This window comes from Papaver somniferum, chromosome 11 (assembly GCF_003573695.1).
Source record: "Papaver somniferum cultivar HN1 chromosome 11, ASM357369v1, whole genome shotgun sequence".
NCBI lineage: Eukaryota > Viridiplantae > Streptophyta > Magnoliopsida > Ranunculales > Papaveraceae > Papaver > Papaver somniferum.
In genome coordinates, this window is record NC_039368.1 from 31092869 (window position 1) to 31111738 (window position 18870).

The window sequence follows — 18870 nt, forward strand, 5'->3', positions numbered from 1 at the left end:
CCCAGCAGTAGCACATGCTGTACAAACTGTTATTATGGAGAGGGTAGATAATGGCGCAACTGTAATTCCGGAGCTATGGAATTTTAAAGAGAGCAGGAAGGAAACATTGAAGGAGGGAATAAAAAAACTGAGCAAAGAGGTGAAATATGTTAACCTCTGAGAGAGGCAGCTGGCTCAAGAGTTGAAAGCTCGATTAGTGTGGTCTAGTCGAAAATTCATAGCATGAAGTTTTCTTGTAGTCTTATTTATGTGGTTCAGTTCTGCGGAATGTATACTGAATTCTACTTCAGATCTAGATACAGTAATAAGCAAATTCATTGAGTGCCAAATATGAGGAAAAAAACAATGAGGTAATTATAAAAACAATCAATTCAAGGCAAAGAAAAAACAAGTATGAAATCACATACCTGAAGAACTTTGTTGCGAAATTTCATACTCCTTGATAAATTCCCTTGCCTCATTCAATTCTTGAGGATCACACTCAAGTACATTAGGGAGTTGGCCATCTCTAATTAAACGCCATTTATGCATATGGGTAATCTTGTAGTGAATCCCACCCTTGATTCCAAGAATCTCCTTCATGCAAGATTGTAAAGTTATGAAAACATTGTTTGCTTCTTCAACCGAGAAAATTTCAAACGCTCTCGTAACACTTGCGATAAACTCGTCTACTGTGGTTGGAGCATCAGTATGATGAAGTGCAGAAATAGCGCTGAAGAACCTCAGGTCTAAAACATTCAAGTCGGGGCTGTTCGGAGGTTGACACAACAACTCGATATCTAACCCGTAACTTCGAACCGCTTCCAAAAATTCTTTATCATTCTCGTGGACATGCGGTTTTGCATTATCTTGTTGTATAAAGATTTTCTTACAATTATTAAATGGCCATTTCTTCTTGATAGCAGGCAGCAATTTCTCAATCAGAAAACACCTCATAACATCTTTGTCAATAGATTTCATTGCCTTGGTTTCCATTGTCCCAGCTTTGCGGTTTTTGCTGGTCCTTTTTGCGGCTTCTTTAACAACAAAAGGCCATATTCCGATCTTACCATCAAAACCCAAGCGAGGACGAGCCACGGCTGTTAAAAACATGATTTTGGTGATAAAATTCTTACTTTTACATGTGCGTAAAGGCTCTTCTTCTTCGGCATGAAGATAATACTTTTGTGCTCTTCTTGTAATGTAAAACCATTTTTCATCTATATGAATCCGATCCAACATGTCAATGAATGAATTTGAAGATTGGTCCATACCTTTGTCTATCATTTTCAAGCAAAACTTCACCCTTCCTATCTTGTTTTCATCCGTAAGTCCCGGCCTCAAGGCATTTGAATGTGGTCGAAGATTTCCATTCTTGATTAGTCGATGTACGGTTGATGTTGACAAGTTTAGTTCGTGTGCTATTCCTCTTATTGTTGTTCGTTTGCGAAGAGGTATCAACTTAATTCTATCTAAATCTAATTGAATTCTCTTTCTACCAACTCTATTGACCATCTTAGAAGAGATATCAACTACATCTCCATTTGCATTAGCCAGTTTTGCACAATTCCATAATCTTGAAGCCGTTCGAAATCCAACTCCAAACCGAGCCGCAGTATCAGTGATTAGTCCCCTGTGAAGTTTCCCATCTATGCTCCCTTGCATCAATTTTTCAAGAATTCTTCTCTTCACATCAGAAGTTAAATTCTTCTTCTTATTTCCATGGCGAATAGGTTCTGGTTCTGCAATGGTGTTAAAGGGACAGTGTATCTCCTCCTCCTCCTCCTCCTCCTCCTCCTCCTCCTCCTCCTCCTCCTCCTCCTCCTCCTCTCTCTTCTTCTTCTTCTTCTTCTTCACTATCACCATCATCATTTTCTTCCGGGTAACATTCATTCAAATCGATGAGACAATATTGATTTAAATCTCTAATAGTTGGAGATGGAATTGTAATTGGAGATGGAATTGTAGTAATTGGAGATGGAATTGTAATTGGAATAGTTGATGGAAAATTACCTTGAGATAGAGTATCCTCAGGAGTTTGATTCAGGTCAAAACCCATTTCACTTGGTAATTTTATCAAACAGTTATAGGGTGAATCCCCATTGATTCAGGTCAAAACTCATTTCACTTGCAGGAAGTAGTTGGTTATTGAAACTCATCTTATCTTCACAATCGCATTTTTACTTAACCAATCAGACCTACAAACTAAACACAGACTTTCTTTAATACCAACCCATGATAAACCTCAATCTAACTAATCAATTGAACAAATTTGAATCGGGTGAAAACCAGGAGGAGGAAGTAAAACGACCAAAAGAAGGAGATGAAGAAGAGTAAGATATCTGATAACAGATTTGAATTGGGTGAAAACCCTAAATTAAAAACAGGAGCAGATTAAAATCCATGGAAAATTGTTTCTCAGTTTGGAAATTTTTTTTCTCAGTTTCGTTTCTCCGTTTCAGAAAGAATCACTCACTGAAAAATTGTTTCTCAGTTTCGGAAAGAGGAATTTATCGGGAGAGAGGGCAAAAAAGGAAAAAATAACAAAAAAAGGCCGAAATGATTGGTTTTGTTAAAAACCTTAATTTATCCGATATCCCAAACCGGCCTATATTAAAGAAACGGAGGGAGTAATACACAGGATATCTATCTGCCTCTCAATCAAGACAGTTTTTTGCTTGTATACTATAAATATTCTAAGCGACCAGTATAAAATCATTGCGGGGATTGAAGCACCGTGAGATAATAAGGATTTCCTCGACTTGTTCCTGAAGATTGACTTGTTTTTTCTCCAGAAATCCGTTCATCACCAGATACTTGAAGGCTCCAATTTATAGTATAGCTTGACAGATCGTAAGTCCCAGGAGAGAACAAACAAACCCGCAGAGGAACTTTAACCGTAGAAAATGGACCAAGTTCTAACCGGTTAGAACTAGATGCTGACCAAATAAAAGGAGCACCACCATCAGATGATGACTTTGTAACTTGTGTTCCAATGGTGTTGTTGGGTGAATCTTTGGAATCATCTGTCAATGCTATACTGTGCCATCCTACTTGGAGTCCAGTTGAGGCTGGTGATGGAGGCGCAGCAACAGAATCACGCAACTGACCACCAGTACTGGTATCGACTGTATTAACTCGAATAGAAGCACCAGAATCTGATGAGTTGTGGATTGTCAGGAAAAGTTCAATCTCACAGAAAGAGATTGAGAAGTCGTGATTCAAAGCTCGTGGCCCATCCATCAGCCACCACACAGGGCTTGTGCTTGCAATACTAGAGAGAGAAAAAAAAAAGCAAATTAATACATAAGAACGAGAATGTTCGCCCAATTTAGAATTTGAAAATGAAGACCACCTATGAGAAACTGATATTAACCTGCGGCTGTATAGATGATGAGAAAACAGACGTGAGGAACTTGATGGGCCAGTTATTGATTCTTGAAGCTGAGAGATTAATATAAAGTTTGCAATGCTTGGATTTCCCTGGTGCAAAACATAACAATAAGAAAATAAAACATCCAACAGTAGTAATGATATGGGTTTTCACTATTTTGGAGTCTAATGCATTTACCAAAACTGCAAGAAAATACCCAAAAGAAAAAATCGTAGAATAAAGCCTAATACATGTTGTACCCTTTAATCTATCCATATGCATTGCAAACAAGAAAACTATGCTATGCTAGATTTTATTTGCATTTTATAAACCTTCTTCAAATGTGACTAATGGATACTACATTGGGATTTCTCACAAATAAACCATATTTGCATCCTTAAAGTTTAAACCCCTTGGGTGCTATATTCAGAATCGCTCATCCTCATTGGCATTCGGTTTGCAGTCATGCTTAATGAACTGGGCATATATATTCCGTGTGAATGTGTTGTATGTTCACAATATTACTGATTTGCATATCTTCTATAATTCAATATGTGTTGACTGAGATACAGGCTCTTGAAAGTGCAGTCTCAAAATCTCGAACATCACAACCACTTGTAGTAAAAATTTTCCGGAGGACTTGAGTATACCAGTGTAACATGGTGGGTTGAATATCCAAGTACCCACCACCCACATAATGTGGACTTCCACCCCACCTGGGTGAACACTTTTCAGGATTATTTCCTACTGCAAGATTCTCTATATCATAAAGTAGGAGGAAAGGACAACGAAAATTGACGCTTTGATTTCAACTGGGATCCAACAACATAAGCTACTTAGTAGTATTAAAGACCATCTGAAGGAATTCATGTGGTGAAATTTTTAAAAGCCAATCCCATATTTTAAGCGATGCAGGAACTTATATACAGCATTTCAAAACTTGAGCACTTGCATCATTAAGTAGGTAAATATACTGAACCTGATTTGACTTTTCCTGGTGCAACCTGTCATGATGGTGAAAAGCTGCTATAGGTGTACCAGACATATCAAACATTGCTTCACTGCCGTCCACAACCAATCGTACATCAGTTCCACCGACAGAGCTGTGAGTCGATAATGTTTCATCATTGGTTAATTTACTGCAGTCCTGATATATAAGAGAAATCAGTAAGTAAGCAAATTAAAGAGGAACTGTTTTGTATCAAATAAAACAATCGATTATGTGGCTGTAAAATCGACATTTACCCTAATTAATTACTGGTACCAACTTAGGCCAGAGATGAAAGTAAACAATGAAAAGCAGAATCACAGAAACAATAATGACTTTCTCCTCAAAATATAATTTCTGAATTACCCTAACCCTACAACAAAACGACACAGAACCCTATCATTTTATCTTGACAATCAATACATAATCGCTTGGTAACCATAACCATCAGCAACATTAGATGGACCTAGGAACAATTCTCAAAGAGTGTTGACAAATCACCACGGCTAATGCCCCTTTATTGTAGATAGGTGACTAGCTATGAACTTGATCCCTATTAGACAAACAGAGTCTACTTAACTGCTGGAGGATGCGTTTTTTCATGGCACAGTAGTGAAAGTGAAGCTACAAACCTCAAGTTTAAAGAAGCATGATAATGCTTGATTAGCAACTAATGCTTGTGAGGGACAAATTGGACCATCAGATGAGAGTGGTAAGATTTTCCACTGGTGTCCAATGGACGACAACTGTCGAAGATGGTAAGTCTCAGAACTGGTTTTGTTCACAATATCCATGCGCACAAGGAATTCCTGCAATCTTGAAGGACACGGGCTGATCTTGACCGACACATCCAATGATGGTAAGGCCTGTTAAAAGAAAAATAAACAATAATGAAGGTCAGTGCACATCATATTCTAAGCTTTCTTGGTAAATAAACCAAGTCTAATACTACATAATGAGCCAAATCATTGGTATGATAGTATATAATTAAAAATCTTCTGTCAACTATCATCAATTGAGGAAAGAGCAGACTAATGAAAGTAGAACCATATTGAGAAAGAGCAGATTTTAAAGAAAATTATAAGATAAACAAAATACAAACTACAACCAAACATAATGCTGACTATAAATCAATTGGAGAAAAATTAGTAGAGAATCACCAACAAGGATACTATTTTACAGAGTTGAAGCAAACATTGTGGCGCTCCGCAGTTCACATATTTACAATAAAATAGATAATAATATTTCTCATGTGCACTCTTTTGGGGACAAAGAAACCCAAGTGATCTGCAACTAAGACTATAAGAGTGAAAATTGAGAATAACCAGAAGGCCATACCTCCAGATCATAATGCATTCGAAGAGTACGAAATTTCATCACACTTGATATATCTTCCATTTCATAGTATATTGATATAAACAATGAGATGCTTCCGGGATCTCCCAGTTGCAACCAAAGAGGCCATGATAATATCTGGTGTCCTCCTACTGTCACATCCTTCACAAAACAAAGACGTGAAACATAAACACAAGCAAAAGGAGAGACAAACATTGTACCCAAATCTCGGAAACACCACAGTTGGTGGTGAACGTTATGCTGTTGGCGACAATTTAAACCAGGGTTCAATCCCCGTAAGTATCAGATATTGTCAACTTCTCTAAAAGAACTTCACACACTCTCATAAAAAAGATAAGCAAAGTCGGAGGTACAAGAATTAATGAACAACTAACCTCTGGAAATTGAAACACAAGGCCATCGGACCCCTCAACTGAGTACAACTCTCTGCTGGCCGAGTTTTTCTGTTTATGTAGACAAGCAGGAAATTCTGCATTCATATCTTCGCGATAACCTGGAATTAAACATCTTGGTCGATTGATCTTCATCTTAAGATTCTGCAAACATTTAAATCGAAAAGATCAATTTAAGCTTCTGAGCTTGTACAAACTAGAGGGCAAGTTTGTCACACATGAAAGGCAGAAAGGCACATCAAAAATGCATCAGAATTAGATATTAAATACAGAAAATAATAGCACAATATAACCAAATTATAGACAGGAAAGTGACATCTACAGCTTATGTAATTATATCACTATCCTTACAAATATCAGCCATAGAAATCAATTACTGTATCAGTGACTTCAATCTAAATACATTATCTTAGCTGTAAAATTGAGAACACAGAGGAACAAGAGACGAAAGAGGAAGAGAGCAGAGAAGATAAGAGGAAGAGGATGAAGCCTGAATCTACACTGCCACGTATTGGCCAAGTGATATTCTGCTTTTAAATTTAGACAACCAACAGAAAGAAATTTGCTCAAAGACTTGAGACAGAAAAAAATGACCGCGTAATCATTTCTTGGTAATAGATGTATATCACAAGGAACCTAGCCATCTAGGAATGAAGCCCGTTTGCCTTTTACTAACAAATGTTACACCCATCCAATATGTTACATGAGAGGCAACACCACTATACAGCCTACCTTGACAGGAAATTCTGATGTGTTCCTCAACTCCAAAACAAGACGATGCAACTCCCCAGCATATGTTCTTTTCGGTATATGCTGGATGCAACCCTCCAGCTTTGGCAGAGCCTAGTACAAAGGACACCAAAACACAAATTAAAATATTTAACATCAAAAAGAAATTAAATTAAAAAAAAAAAAAAAAAAACTGAAAATTTGGCGTGGCCAAAGTTTCACCATAGAGCTCGAAAAGACTACATTCTTTTGGTATTGGGTGTTGGGATATTTACAACAGAATATGCACCTTGATCACTGTAAACTTCAGATTATTGCTTGAAGATGGCTTAGCTTTTCTTCCCTTAACACTTTTCTTCTTTACTTGAGCAGAATCAAAATTATGATAACCAACTACAGAATCTGAAAATTTCCATCTGACACCGACAATGTTTAGAATACCTTCCACTCTGGGTGTGATAGTCAATTGGATCTGAGAATTAAAAAGATTTCCAAATTAGTAATACTTTATTACATGTTGATGTGATATAATTAAAAAAAAATTCATGTTACCAAGTAAATTTTAACAGTCAAAGCGCTACAAGAAGAACATACCGAAGGCTGACAGTGCCTATCGAACAATGAAGTAAATGAACAGTTAATGCATCCGAAAAGCGGATATGCTAGCTAAAGCCTTGTTCAGGCTAAGAAAATATATGATCCATTTTAAACCTGTTGAAGAGTCTTTAAAAGAAATTTTCTGGTGGCCCTTAACAAAACTTTGGCCTAGTTTACCTTTTTCTAAAAGTTACCCCCTATGATCCTTTGATATACTAGTTCAAAGCATTTGGTGTTGTGCATCAGCCTCTTTATAGTACAATTAGTTTTCAATGCAGAAAGTCGGTCTGACTTCAACACTCTGCATATAGAAAAGTTTTCTGCTTATTTGCACTTTTAGATTCTCATGGCTGTCGAGAGTTTGATATACAATCCAGACTTTGCAGGTATAGAAGATGTAAGGAATTTAAGCTCCATCAATTTCTGACACTATTATATCATTCTAGTTCAGTCCAAAGAAAATGAAAAATAAAATTAAGTAATTAACAATCTACCAATATTATAAGCTCAAAGCTCAAGCAGAAGGCAGAAGAAATTTAGTGATACCCCGAGACAAACTCAAAAAGCAAATTATTATATCATGAAAGGATATCCTAAAACGTCATCCAGGCACTATAGAGGGGATTAACCATACCAAGAACAAGGATTATATAGCAATGTCCTAGCACTAGCATATGTAGTACATCACCTTATTATGGGTCAACGCAGAAGATTTTAGAAAATTGAGTAAATGTAACATTTACCGGAGTTGTCTCACGTCCTCCAAGAGAAAAGTCGACCTCCGATAATATAAACGAAGAACTTCCAACATTTTTCTCCCTACAGCATCAAACCCTCAGCCCAGTTTATTAGCAACAGCATTAGCAGCACTGATAAAAGGAAAAAAAAATAGTAATAAAGCAGTCTAAAGCATATATATACCAACTGCCTTTCAACTTTTGGAGTTCCAGCTCATCCTGCGATGCAGATGCCAAATGAAGTCCGGTATCACTGACAGATTCATCACCTGACGCAACCAACATTTTGAACCATAAGATACGTGATTTAAGTAAACAAGATACAAACATTTAGGAATGTGAATACCAGTCATTGTCGTCTCTTCTTCTGACTGACATATGAGAGAAAGACCAGAAACAGAGATTGGAATTTGAAGAGGGTTTCTGAATTCAATTTCAACGGTTATGGCTTCTGCAAATAAAGAAGAAAAGCAGAAAACATCAGCATTTGCACATTGCATCTTCAAGAATGTTCATATCATGGATATAAGAATCGTGATGCAGTCAGTGGGACTATGCTACAGCTGATCAGCTCACATATTATCAGTAACCTCGTGATAAGAATCTAGATAAAGATATATTATGGGAACTTGAGCTGAGATTCAAATTTCAGATCAAGCAAGAAAATAATCAATGGATGCTTTACCATCATCTTTAATGTCGAGTTGGATAAAAGCTATCCTACTAAGGAACCAAATTCAAACCACATCACCCAAATACAGAGTGAACTGCCAGAAAATCCAACAATTAGACATGCCCTTACATAATATTTCTTGATTTTTTTCTTTTTTTTTGAAGCATAACATTTACTTGATGAAACAGTCCCTTGCATTTATGATTTATCCCTCTGGATTTTAACTCTTTTGAAAAATAAACTCGAACACCCTTTGGGCTTTACCACACAAATATATATGTTAATCAGACTAAGGTACGTAGAAATTCATAAATTTCCTCGAAAACTCATAGTAAGTGAACTAAGGCTTCACCAAGAAAAATCACCTTCCTTGGCCTAGTGGTAACTTGATCCTGGCGAAGTCTGGTGGGGAGTAGTGGGTGACAAAAGACTACTGCTAATCAGGCATAGGGTTCCTCAATTACGACGCTCAAACATTACAAGGGAAAACATGAGGCCCAAGTTTCATATTAACGCCATCTAATCCTACAAAGTTTACTTTCATAGAATTGGTTAATTGACTTCTCAAACGAAAAAGTGTGACTGAAGATGAAGACGGAGGCAACATCAATGAAATTGAATGAGCAAAAAAATAATATTCCTAAGCCTTATCTGTACCTCCAGCTACACAGATATTAGAATCTTTATGTTTCTTTGAGTACTTAGGTTGCGATTCCAGCCAATTAAACCGCATGGTGGGTATTGAAGGAACCATATCCTCCTCCAGTGACCGCCACAAACTTTCTTTAACATTAACCTGGATTTTGGAAAGAAAAAAGAATCAACAACAGGCAACTAACTTGTAAAACCCGATTTAACAAACACATTAGATTGGATGCTTTACTAGGAGGGAAGTAAGTAACATCTTATTGTAGAACTAAATTTATATGAGAAAAGCCGCTATAACAATAGCATACTCCGTGGTATGTAAAGGTCATTTAAATATCCTCCCACTGAACACATGGAAGAAGGGATGATTCAAACTTAACGAACGTACTCATTAGTCGCATCAAATGTTACTGCTGAAAAGAAAATAAAGTCTGCCTAAACTGACTACATAGCTTATCCGTCAAAAAATCATTTCTACATCCTTATGACTGCTTTTAGTTGTGTGCTATATATATGTCACCCTTATGCTCTTGAACATAGACGAAATGGGCAACAACATTAATTTCCAGCCCTAACTAATTGACACAATAAAAAAAAATGCAGTTTTAAAACAAAAAAATCCAAATGAAAGCAAAAACAGTATGGGCACAAAAGATTTACAAATGGATACAAAACAAGTAAAAGAAACGTGTGATCTTTAAAACCAAATGAAAACATAATCACACAAAGATGATAACAAGAAGTTGCCTCATGCCTAACCCTGAACATAAAGCAAACATAATAAGACAGAGGGAATGTTAATTCAAAAATGCTGGAGAGAGAGTCAGCAAGCTAAACCATTATTAATCCATCCACCAGTATAGAGAATCTAACAAATGCTACCAGAATCAAATATACTGTGAAGCCAAAAGATGCAACGAGTCTACTTACAGCAGTAGGTGAAGCAAAAGTTCGATGATCTTCAAAAATTACTTTCAGAGATGGCAGGTTGATGGCGGGCAACTGAAGTTTGAATACCTCAAATGTCTTCCCCATTTTCTAGGTATGCCACATAAACCACAAAGTACAGTCAAAATTCTGCCAAACAGATTAATAGAACTTTTACCATGCCACAAATATTCAATCATTAGATACACCCAGGATTGGACTAATACTCACCTGAACAATTTGAAGAAAGTCTCTTAGAAATAACTCTTGGGTAACGATAGACTGGTGACTACATGCCAGGATTTCTAACATATGTTTCATTGCAACATCAAATAACTCAAGAAAAGCGTACCACCTGCATCAATTTAGAGGGAACATCAAGAAATTTCGCAAGATCAACACGAATTTGGTAAAATCTGGCACGCAAGCTTAAAAGCATTCTTGATTTAACTTACTTCCCCATATGAAAATGAACATGATCATTTATGTACTTCCAAGTGTCTCCTTTGTAAACAGAAAGTGCCCCTCTATATGCCCGAATTGCATGTTTCCGCTATAAATTAAAGAAAAGGAAGAAAAACTTTGAGAAAACAAAGCAATGCTACACCCTACACATAAGGAAGAAAATTCAGTGACAGTACCTGATCAGATATATTGTAACGGTTACCCGCAAGTACGAGATGAAATCCATACTTGCGTAACATGGGTGGATTAGACATCAAGTAGCAGTAAGATGCCTGCTCAAGCATTACAGCTGCATGTAGTGAAGGCTCCTGGGGAGAAGTATATGGTCAGGACCAAAACACGTAATCCCTATGTTGCAATTTTATGGAGTATGACTACCTCATTAGAAATCCGAAAGTAAACACCAGCTGCCTCTTTGTATATATCCCTGCACTTGAGCATTTCTGTCCACCAGAGACCACACCTCGTAGCATTTCGTTGACCAGATGATCCAAGTTTCTAGACAAACCCAATTTAACAAAAGAAGTTGAGGCTTAGTATGTCCACCAAAGGAAAATACATATACTGCTCACAGTCGAATGAGAAATCAGCAATATCATCATCACTCATCCATAATGCCCAAACAAGAAAGGAAGAAAAGAACAACAAATTGGAAAGTCAAACACCGCATTTTTTCACACGATATAAACCATATTTTTCGAATCAACACAGATCGATTCAACTTCCTTCATTCCCCGATGTCCAAAAAAAAATTACTGGAAACATTTCAGGACAATATACTTGAAACTTTGAACCATGTGATAAGTGCATGCTCCACAAGCAAAAAATTACCTTCTAGAGCAGCACTTACTTCCTCATAAAAAGATTTTGTCATCAGATGAAAAGAACAGTACCCAATTAAAGGTACTAAAAACAAATGTATCAGATAAAACGTTGTTAGCAGCAGTTCCCCACTTTCACAAGACAGTAATTTACAGATAATCTTGGACCTAAAGGAAAAAGTAGATATACCGAGTAAGTATTGAAAGCACTTTCCATGCAATACTCTGCGTCCTTTCTTGATTGATCCAACATAAAATAGGTAAGTGCTTGCATTTCCTACACACAAGATATGGTAAATTTGAGAAAAACAAGATGAAAGCTGAAAGAAACACAAACTTGGCAACGTTACTGAAAAATCATTAAAGAATCGTACAAAGCAAAGAATTACTGAAATTATCCCTTAAAAAAAGTTGCAATCTTTGTGGTCTCAGAAACTTAGAGCTAATATGAAAGATCAAAAGAGGACTACCAAGGGCAGGCATGTTATTTAAGTCTCAACAATTTGTGGCCACAGTATCTTATGTTTAGCCATTTGACCTAAAAACATCCAAATACTCTATGCATGATGGATAACAACTAGTCTACTGCTTATAAATTCTTTATCAGTTGACTTGCTAAACTTCGACAGCTTCTCTAAAGCCTGCATATTCAGTACCATTTCACACAAAAAATTCCAGAACTACCTGAAATTTTTCTAAGCTATCTCAATATAGAATGTAGCTCCAACTGTCAGTTATTTCAAATTTTTCTTCGCGATGTATCAGTTAATGCAATTACTGTAGAGGCCGCAAAGAGTCATCTATTCTGCTAGTAAGAAACTGTGAAGCTGGTTCAAAACGAACATCATTTGCTTGGTAGTTTGTAAAGGCCTTCAGGAATTCATGAAACTAATATATTAGCAATAAATCTGCTATCAAAGCATAAGTCATAATGCCATAAACATTGATATACTAATATTAGACAATGCAATGGATCTGCATTTACCTTTTCCTACTTTTCCAACATAAAACTTCGATCATAGTTAATTCTAATAATCAAAAGTGTAATCAGCCAACTTCATGAACTTTACTTCATTCAATACTTGATCAAATTATTTAAATCACTGAAATGCGAAATCGATATTGATAAAGATCCAAATGTCAAACAGCTTAATACTGGATGGCTTTCTATTTACACATTTAGCTACCTGTACGCCTGCAAAACGTTTCCAGGCCTTGTCAAGCTTGTAATCTGTAGAGAGCAGCCGATAATTCGACAAAGCAAGTTCATAATCTCTCAACATGAAGGCATAATCACCCAAAACTCTAATTTGAGACTCGATGGAGCTAAAGGTGTACCTAAAACAATTATTATGTAGAAAATTAATTAGACAGAAATAAAGAAGATAAGCACAGCAATGATAAGAATCTATAAAGGAAATCTATAATGAGCTTACATGCCGCCGCTGGGAGCATCTGGTGTTTCTTCTTTGCCTTTTCTCCACCACAGATTCTTTATTTGATTCCTAAAGCCCTTACGAGTTGCAGAAACCTAAGGAAAAGGCCAAGAAAAGCCAGTGGAGTGGATAGACATAGTAAGAAAACAGTGTATATGAGTGAAGTGCAAGGCGGCAAACCACTAATACCAAAAGTTCAAAAGCATAACAGCCAAACAATTACCTGTTGATTAAGCAAACGTATTTTTTGCTCCATGTGAGGAATGATGTGTTTGGAAGATAAATCTTGCATGAGTTCCTTCATCTATTTCCAAGTTTCCAAACACTAATATACTGGTCAGAAATTTCCAAGTTACTATAGGATAGCTTTTTTTTGCAAGAACTAGTTTTTTTAAATAAAAAAAGAAGTTTGGAGTTTATGTGGCTACCTCATTAATATCCTCGGAGTTCAGAGCGAGTGGAGAATCAGTTTCCTGTTACAAAAGAAAAATGGTAAATCACAGAATTATTCATGCACTGTGATAAAAGTAGCCAGATTTGAAAAGTATGAGGCTCTAAATGTCAACTTACATAAGGAAACCATGGGCTATCCTGCTGGTCTCTGAGTCCATCTTGACCAGAGTTAATGCACAATAAGCTACAGTCATTTGTGCCAAATGCACTCTTCATTTCTGTTAACAAATTCATAGCCCTGCCAAACACAAAAGGTTACAAAAATTTGCAGTCAGTCGAGCAGCAAAAAATTTCTTCCAAATTAGACTACCCTACACATTTGTATATTATGCTGATAGTTGGGCACAGAGAGCAAGGAATTAATATATAGAAAACAGGATATTGGTGTGACATGAGCAGCAGGTATACCACAGTACCATATATCCAAAAGCTTAAGTTGTTAAAATTAGTTTGAGTCGGTTTAGAAAATGCACAAACTTGTACAGACTAAATATTTGCAGGACAAAAAATAAATATGAAACTCAGTTATACAGTACTTCTGAAACATTACAGGAAGAACACCTTAACTAACACGCAGTGTGTTCACATATACCGCCACTAAAATTCAGGCCTGGATGCCAACCCATGGTACGTTTTTGTAAATCTCGCTTCACTGGTTAAACTATTTTCTATGACTATAACCTTTTAAAGTTAAAAGGGTCTCTGGTATATTAGAACATTCACATGTTTTTAAATTTAGAAGAGCTATTGCATTTCACCTCCTTTAAAGATAAGTAGAACGGTAGGGAGATATATGGAACTGATTTTCCTTTATCAAGTGTGATGACAAGCTTGTACATAAAATCCGTAAAAGAGAAGTATGAACTAGCTCCATGCCATTTCGAAAGCCTTCTCATAAATCAGAGAATGAACAATCATCCTACCCAACCAACGGCTTCCCTCGTTTGGACATATTTTCTAGTATTTTGATTGAAAGAGCTTACTAAGCCAATGCCTCACCGGGACCTGTAAGTTTAAGGCTATAGCCTAAAGTGTAAGCTGCCGCTCAAACCACTTACAGAAATGGTTTAATCCTGAAGCTGTCACCTCAAGGCACGGTCAGCCAACATCTTGATATTTTATACAAAGATTTGATTACTTTCTAAGGTTAGTGCAAAATTTTGACCGGCATGATGCAGTTGCAACAAGTAGAAAAATTCATTGATAAAATAGCAGAACCAATCATATGCGAAATTTCCCAAAATATTAACAATAGCCAATGTAGGCTTAAGTAGCAAAATTAGTGAAACAAGGTAGGCAAATAGAGTTCTCATAAGCTGGAGCAATGGCAAATGTTATTAAATAGGCCAATACAATATATAAAGCAGTGAATGATACACTCACTTCTCTGAGGAGCCATCTTGATTGTCATGGACTAACAGATAGTGCTTTAAGATCTTCGGATCCATTGCGCCATCATTTAGAAGAGAGGGCAGCTGGTTGGTGTTAAAAAGATCAATAAGTTTGTTAACAGGTTGTTCATCTTTAGAGGAGACGACCACAAGACCTGCAGCATATATTGGAAATGAAGATCCGGAGTCAACTTTTTTTGTATCGGTCAACATTCACTACTTACTGATAGTAACAATTCCTATTGCAACAACAATATTGCTATTCTTTTGAGAGTAGCACAAAGGCCAACCCGAATAAGAATAAAGCTAATAACAAACCCCATGGAAGGGATTGGAAAGCAAAACTTAGGAGTCACTATTGACACAAATTCTACTTACATGCCACAGGGTGATCAAAGGCTTCGTGTTCCGAAAATGCTGGGGCGAGTATAAGCTCTTTATTGAAGGCTTGAAACCATGAAGGCAGGGATTCCATTTTAGCAACTGCATAAGAACAAAAGTGCATATTATTCTAAAGTAACATAATCGGATACAAAGTCTTTCTAGATCCAGAGCGAGAGATTCACAGAGAGAGAGAGAGAGAGAGCTTTTATTAAGAAGAAACAACTTATGTTGTTTATCAAAAACCAAACGACATAAACTGTGCCATTTTTGCTTTACAGGGTTCACCGTGTGTTGTTTGTTCAAATGATGCATATTGTGTAGCCCTGGGTGACTCCTAAAGTCACTCCACAAACTTGTTGAGTGATTACTGGATTTTTGGAGTAAGATCCTCCATAAGACTTTCCCGAATAGAACTATTTCAGGGTCATAAAAACATGATTATCCGTGCCATGCATGACTATTCGTGCCATGTCTAGGTAATAAACCCCAAAAGAAAGTCTTTTTTTCATCATTTGACGCAATGTCTCTATTAGTAACTTAAAGGCACCACTCTACAGTTCCTTTATCACATAATTAAAAGAGTATGCGACTTGGAGGTATTTTGTGACCTCACTTTTCGACCCCAAACCAACAAAAATCCAAACAGAAAGCGTCATACACTGAAGTGGCAAGGTATAATAACACGGAAGACCTTCCAAACTCATCGATTCCGACATGTGCTAGCACTGTTTCAGCACTTGACTTATCAGGGATCGGGACACTACGAATAATTCCATTTGGTATAAATGTACTCGAGCACTTTCCTACACAGATTACAAATATAGCATTTATCCTACAGATGTCCCGAGAGACAACTGCTGTTTTTTAGTTTGTTTTGCACCAGTCTAGCAGTTAATAAGAACCCACTCTAGAGCATATATCTGACACCATCTATAGATAGTTCTTTAGATATCCTTCACATTCTCTTATGGTTTTGGTGTGTAACAACGTCGTAGTCGCACCAAAAAACATATTTTGATAATTTCCTGGATCAACATAAGCTACTAAAAGGAAATGCAACTGTTGACATCTACTAACAGACCAAGTCGGACGTCAAATCTAATTCTTCGATCTTCTTCTTCTTCGAAGTGTCAAGAATGTTCATCGTCACTTCTTCAAAAGAACATTGGTATCTCATGGATTAGCTCTACCGAAGCAGTCATGGTGATTCACAATGTCCAAGAAATTAAAGAAAGCTTACAATCCTATGACAAGCATACTGACTTGCGAGTTACGGCAGATTAAAAAAAAAAAAAAGAGGAAAGAATACTGATTGAGGGTACATGTCTGAACACTGAATTCTTGTACGGTATTTATAATACCAGTAGGCATTCTTCTTGTTATATCATAATAACTTGATGATATAGAACATTAAACAGCAATTTCTAGTCCAAATTAAAACATCTAAATAAAAATTTGACTACTTATGATGCTATGATTTCATCAAACGTCTATTAATTGTTCTCATAATTATTCATTTACCTACGCTGTTAGAAATAATTCTCTTTGCATTGCAGATTGGGCAGAACTTGTCAACTCGAGCAAAATATGAACGGAGAAAATAAAATTTCGTAAGGCGGACTGAAAAAAGAGATCCATGGTCTACCACTACATTTTCAAGAATGGTTGACATAATCTTGAAGCTAAAAAAGTTTCCATTATAAAGGAGGTATCAAAACTATCCCGTGTTACTTGTTACGGCCGTCATACAAAAGAGAGTTGCATAATTCCTAATTACCGATAAAAAAAAACCTGAATTACAAAGGAATTCAATTAAAGAAAACAAGAGACTGAACTTACCTGCAAGTATGTTTCCTAGTTGAGGTGGATCTGAGCACAAATCAGTGGCATCTTTCTCATTGGCATTAATAATTACCTGTTTTAGATGGTCGTTTATGGCCTGAAAAACGAAACACTCGCATACATTTAGCTACATGCAAAACTTGAACTACAATCCAACGAAGCAGACTTCTTAAGGTAAATCTAAAAATTGTGTTGAAATCACCAGATAAATTCCCAGTTTCGCATTTTATTTGAGAAGTGGACAAGGATGATTCCTCTTTACAAGACCCAATAAGTGTTTAAGCTTTTCCGAAGGTGGACCTAAGTTACATTCTGGAAAATCTTGGTACCATATCATCCTAAAAAATCCATCTAGGCTTTGCTTGGTATGTCACCCATTTCCACAGCCAAAACCTAGTCTAGAATGTACTTAACTACAGGCATTTATGTAATCATTAGACTTGAAAGAAGATGAACTAATCAGTGGCCCAAATCCAAAAATTCCAATACAAAATCCATGAACTAAAAACAACATAAAAACATACATGAAATTTGATGATACCACAATCAAACTCCTAAATATTGAATCATGATAGAAGTAATCACTCCCTATTCAACTAAATACATGAAAGTCTCCAGGTCTAGTAACTGCACCAAGACACTAAAATACCGGCAGTTGATTTACAATTAACCATAGCACTTGCTGTTTATGTTCATTAAAGCTTTCGGCAAACCAAGCACAGCCCTAGATTTCCATAAGAAATGTGAATTCTAAGCTTTTGATCCCAATTCTCAAATTAACAGATTTACCTCTTTATTAGGTTGACGGATATCCAAAGCGTAATACAATCGAAACTTGAACTTCTGCAACCTATATGGTTGATCACTGGCAGTCCTTACAGGCACTGATATAAAACAAGATAGAACACAATTCAAACTGAGTATCACAATGTACTGAAAACACAATGTAAATTGTTTGTAGAAAAGAGAGAATCGAAACTTACCATCAATATTGTTGAATACACAAAAAGGATTCAGCATCTGAACCAAATTGAAGCCATTCTTAAGACAAGATTCTTCAACAGTTTGGGTTCTAAGAACCATCACTACAGGTGTAATTTCTTCTAGTAACATTTTCCCCAAATACGAATTTGCTGGATCCATCATTGTGATTGATTGTAATTGCGATGACGATAATCAAAATTCTATTACTTGATAAAAGTCGAAGAGATGGGATCTCGTCGTGAAAGTCGTTAAATTGGTTGTTGTAGGCTTGTATCGACAGACCTATAGAGTTTGTGGAGACTTTCTCTCTCTCTAGGAAATTTGAGACTTCAAATTTTCAGCTCTTCTCTCGTTTTCTCAAAGAGTACAATTTAGGTTAGGGGAACAGGTTCATGAGCTGTTCGTTTTAGCCGAATGACGAGATTGTAGGAGACGCTAGCTAGTCTAAATACTGGCCATGGGTACTGTGTGTCGAATCGTGCCGGTGCACGGCACAACGCAGATTAAAATAAATTTGGCTTATTTATGAAAATAATAGTGTAAGGCTTAACATTTGGGCATACAAAATATTTCACAACTGGTAACTTAACGGAGGAAAATTATTGTTATGAAATCATAAATTATCTCTCAAGTGGTCTGATGGTTCTCATGTTGTGGAGGAAGGGGTTCGAACCCTGTAATTGCCACAATCCACT

The 18870-nt window shown here is 36.6% G+C and overlaps 2 protein-coding genes across 2 annotated transcripts; both read right to left on the bottom strand.

The window, feature by feature from the left end:
* Window positions 1-281: 281 nt before the first annotated feature.
* LOC113324270 lies at window positions 282-2038 on the bottom strand. The gene is made up of 3 exons (XM_026572593.1): window positions 1843-2038; window positions 408-1721; window positions 282-292 (listed from the first exon to the last, which is right to left on the bottom strand). Exons 1-3 carry the CDS (start codon window positions 2036-2038, stop codon window positions 282-284), a joined length of 1521 nt encoding a protein of 506 aa, XP_026428378.1.
* A 493-nt stretch (window positions 2039-2531) lies between these two features.
* On the bottom strand, window positions 2532-18576 carry LOC113321734 (trafficking protein particle complex subunit 8-like). The gene is made up of 28 exons (XM_026569644.1): window positions 18175-18576; window positions 17981-18075; window positions 17189-17288; window positions 15344-15448; window positions 14958-15120; window positions 13692-13812; window positions 13550-13594; window positions 13345-13425; window positions 13122-13216; window positions 12873-13023; window positions 11876-11962; window positions 11243-11362; window positions 11041-11172; window positions 10855-10952; window positions 10631-10754; window positions 10403-10510; window positions 9482-9620; window positions 8498-8602; window positions 8336-8420; window positions 8158-8233; window positions 7107-7289; window positions 6821-6931; window positions 6071-6232; window positions 5679-5837; window positions 4973-5206; window positions 4332-4499; window positions 3356-3462; window positions 2532-3253 (listed from the first exon to the last, which is right to left on the bottom strand). Exons 1-28 carry the CDS (start codon window positions 18335-18337, stop codon window positions 2695-2697), a joined length of 3876 nt encoding a protein of 1291 aa, XP_026425429.1. The 5' UTR covers window positions 18338-18576; the 3' UTR covers window positions 2532-2694.
* Between the last annotated feature and the right edge of the window lie 294 nt (window positions 18577-18870).